The following is a 2,629-nucleotide window of genomic DNA, read 5'->3' as shown; positions in this document are numbered from 1 at the left end:
GGGGGCAGCGGCGCAGGCCGAGGGATGTGCTGGCCTCCATTGGCCTGGAGCGGCGAACCGCAGCCAATGGGAGCTGCAATCGGCTGAACCTGCGGATGTAGCAGGTAAACAAGCCGGCCCGGCCCACCAAGGGGCGTACCCTGGTGGGCTGCGTGCCAAAGGTTGCCGATCCCTGATCTAAAGCCTTTTAAGCAAAGGCTTTTTTTTTTTTTTTACTGTAACTGTGCTGACTGAATCACAATGCAAACTGTTGTAAAACTCTGTTCTTTACTTTTTTCCCCCTTGCAGTTTTGATCTTACTAACTTCATAAAAGAAGTACAAATTAAAAATGGAAACAAACTTTCAGGATTGAGCTCAGATGAAATCCTTACCCGAGTGACAGAACTCATTCTGGACCATCAAAATAAGAAAAAGGTACATGGCAGATGTCAGACTTTTTGCACCATAATTGATTAAAATGGTGAAACAAAGCTGAAGAGGATACTGAATGTTCTTTAGCAAGTGCATGGCATAATGTTTGATGATGATAAAAATTTCCTTTGCAATACCTCTGTAGGCTCCGACCTCAGCAAAGAGAACCAAAAAGCCAGCATCCTGCGCTGTAACTCAGACTCTGAAAGTAGCCAAGTCTGCCGTGGGAAATGTGTCTAGCCTATCCAAGGCAAGGCCATCCTATAAAACTGTTGCAAACAAAACAACTCAGCCATCACAGCCAACCCACCAGCCGTGGAGACTTGTTGGAGGACCATCACAATCAAAATGGATAAAATCAAATGATTCTACTGTAAGTTTTCTTTACTCTTCCACTGATTTAAATATATATATGTATTCAATCGATATATCAAAGCACAAGGGGCAATTTTATGATGCACTACTCCATGGTTTTTAATTAAGTCAAGGTATTATATCTTACAAAAAATTCAACTAGGAAATCAAAACTTCTATATTTTAAAAAAGAAAATCTGTATTATTTGCTTCACTAATGTTCTTAGAAGATACTTTATAAAATATCTTCATTAGTCAGATGAGATCTCTGTGCATTGCAGTAATTAATGAGACAGCCTGACACACACACACACACACTCTCTCTCTCTCTCTCTCTCTCTCTCTCTCTCTCTCTCTCCCTCCCTCCCTCCCTCCAATGAGGGATGCCTTTTTTTTAATGCCTGTTGCTTTAGGCATTGTAAGCCAATTCTTTGAGTGTTCCCTGGTCTTCAGAGCAGAGAACTGGAAAATCTCTCCCTGTGTTCTGCTCCTGGCTGTGCCACTAACTTGCTGCAGAACTTCAGACAAGTCACTCACACTCTTCCTGCATCAATATACTTATCTGTAAAATGGTGATGGGTACCCTACTTGATATCTTCCCTACAAAGTGCTTTGAAATACTTATTATTCACTTTCCTAGCCTCTATTTTTAGAAGCATAATGTATGTAACAGCACTATCAGGTGTGATCATGTATGAGGCTTTATTTTAAAGGTGATTTGAGAAGGCAGAACAAGATTTATCTGAGGTGTTTGCAGGATGCAATTACCATAATATGCAAATAAAAATGGGAGATGGGATTCCCAGACTTTCAATCACTAAACTTTGCCTTTTGTAAAAATGTCATTGCTCTGTCTTCAAAAGCATTCCATAATGGTTTCTCAGCTTCAGTAGCATCACTTGCGTTAACATAGGGTTACCATATTGCAGTCCTGGAAAAAGAGGACACTCCAAGGGGCCCCGGCCCCGCCCCAACTCCACCCCTTCCCCAAAGTCCCTGCCCCGACTCCGCCCCCTCCCCTGAACGCTCCGCCCCCTACTCTTCCCCCTCCCCTGCTTCCCGCGAATCAAATGTTCAGAGAACGGAGTGGTCTCTAGTAGTCAAAGACCCTTCTTCCCCGTCCCCTCCAGTCTATGTCTATCCTATTGCTGTCTAACCCGCCCCAGCTCCTCATCTGATTTCAACTGCCCCCCACTACCACTCTGGATTCCTTGTCCCAGTTTCCTGGTCCTGTCTCACTCTCCTCTCTCCCCGCCCCCATCCCTCAGATGGGATGTTCATTCCAGATTGGCAAAATTATAAGGCTTCCCAACATTTCAACACTTCTCATTCTAAATTTTCGGTTGCTTAACTATAGGCTAGTTCTGCCTACAACAAAGCATATTCAGAACCTCTGATTAAAGGGATTATAACTGTAGCAACCTCCATCATAACTAGTCACCAAAGATTGAACCCGAGCCATCCAGACTTAAAAGCATGAGCTTCTACTACTTGAGTTCAAGCTATAACTCCCTTAGCTGGTAGCTATACAGTTATCCTCTAAAAATCCACCACAGGAGGGCACAAAACACATGTTGGACAGTGAATTACAAAAGTGCCAAATATTATTATTAGACCTGCAATACTTTTCACAATGAACATCAGCGGGGGATAAACTGGGAGTTTAAGAATATTTGGAAAACAATTTTAGAATAACATTCCGTGCTGATTTTATTTCAGCCCACATCTTAATAGTTTTGAATACAAGATCACAATTTTCAGCTCAGTTGGTCTGAACATGCAGAGCTTTAAAATTGCTATACTCTAAACTGTATATTAACTACAATTTTATAAACCTGCATGTCAGAGAACTGTGTGCCACTA

General features: G+C 42.3%; 1 protein-coding gene across 1 annotated transcript in view; it reads left to right on the top strand.

Annotated features, from left to right (window-relative positions):
* LOC112114737 (E3 ubiquitin-protein ligase TTC3) overlaps positions 1-1,188 on the top strand; it is a 142,970-nt gene extending 141,782 nt beyond the window's left edge. The window contains exons 42-44 of the mRNA XM_029911572.1: positions 289-415; positions 558-785; positions 1,180-1,188. Of these exons, the coding sequence (XP_029767432.1) occupies positions 289-415; positions 558-785; positions 1,180-1,188 (364 nt within the window). The remainder of the gene's footprint in view (positions 1-288; positions 416-557; positions 786-1,179) is intronic.
* Positions 1,189-2,629: the final 1,441 nt, after the last annotated feature.

The sequence above is a fragment of the Terrapene carolina genome, unplaced genomic scaffold, assembly GCF_002925995.2.
Source record: "Terrapene carolina triunguis isolate 2854851 unplaced genomic scaffold, T_m_triunguis-2.0 Scaffold31, whole genome shotgun sequence".
NCBI lineage: Eukaryota > Metazoa > Chordata > Testudines > Emydidae > Terrapene > Terrapene triunguis.
Note: the sequence above shows the minus strand (reverse complement) of the source record. Positions and strands in the feature narration are given on the sequence as shown.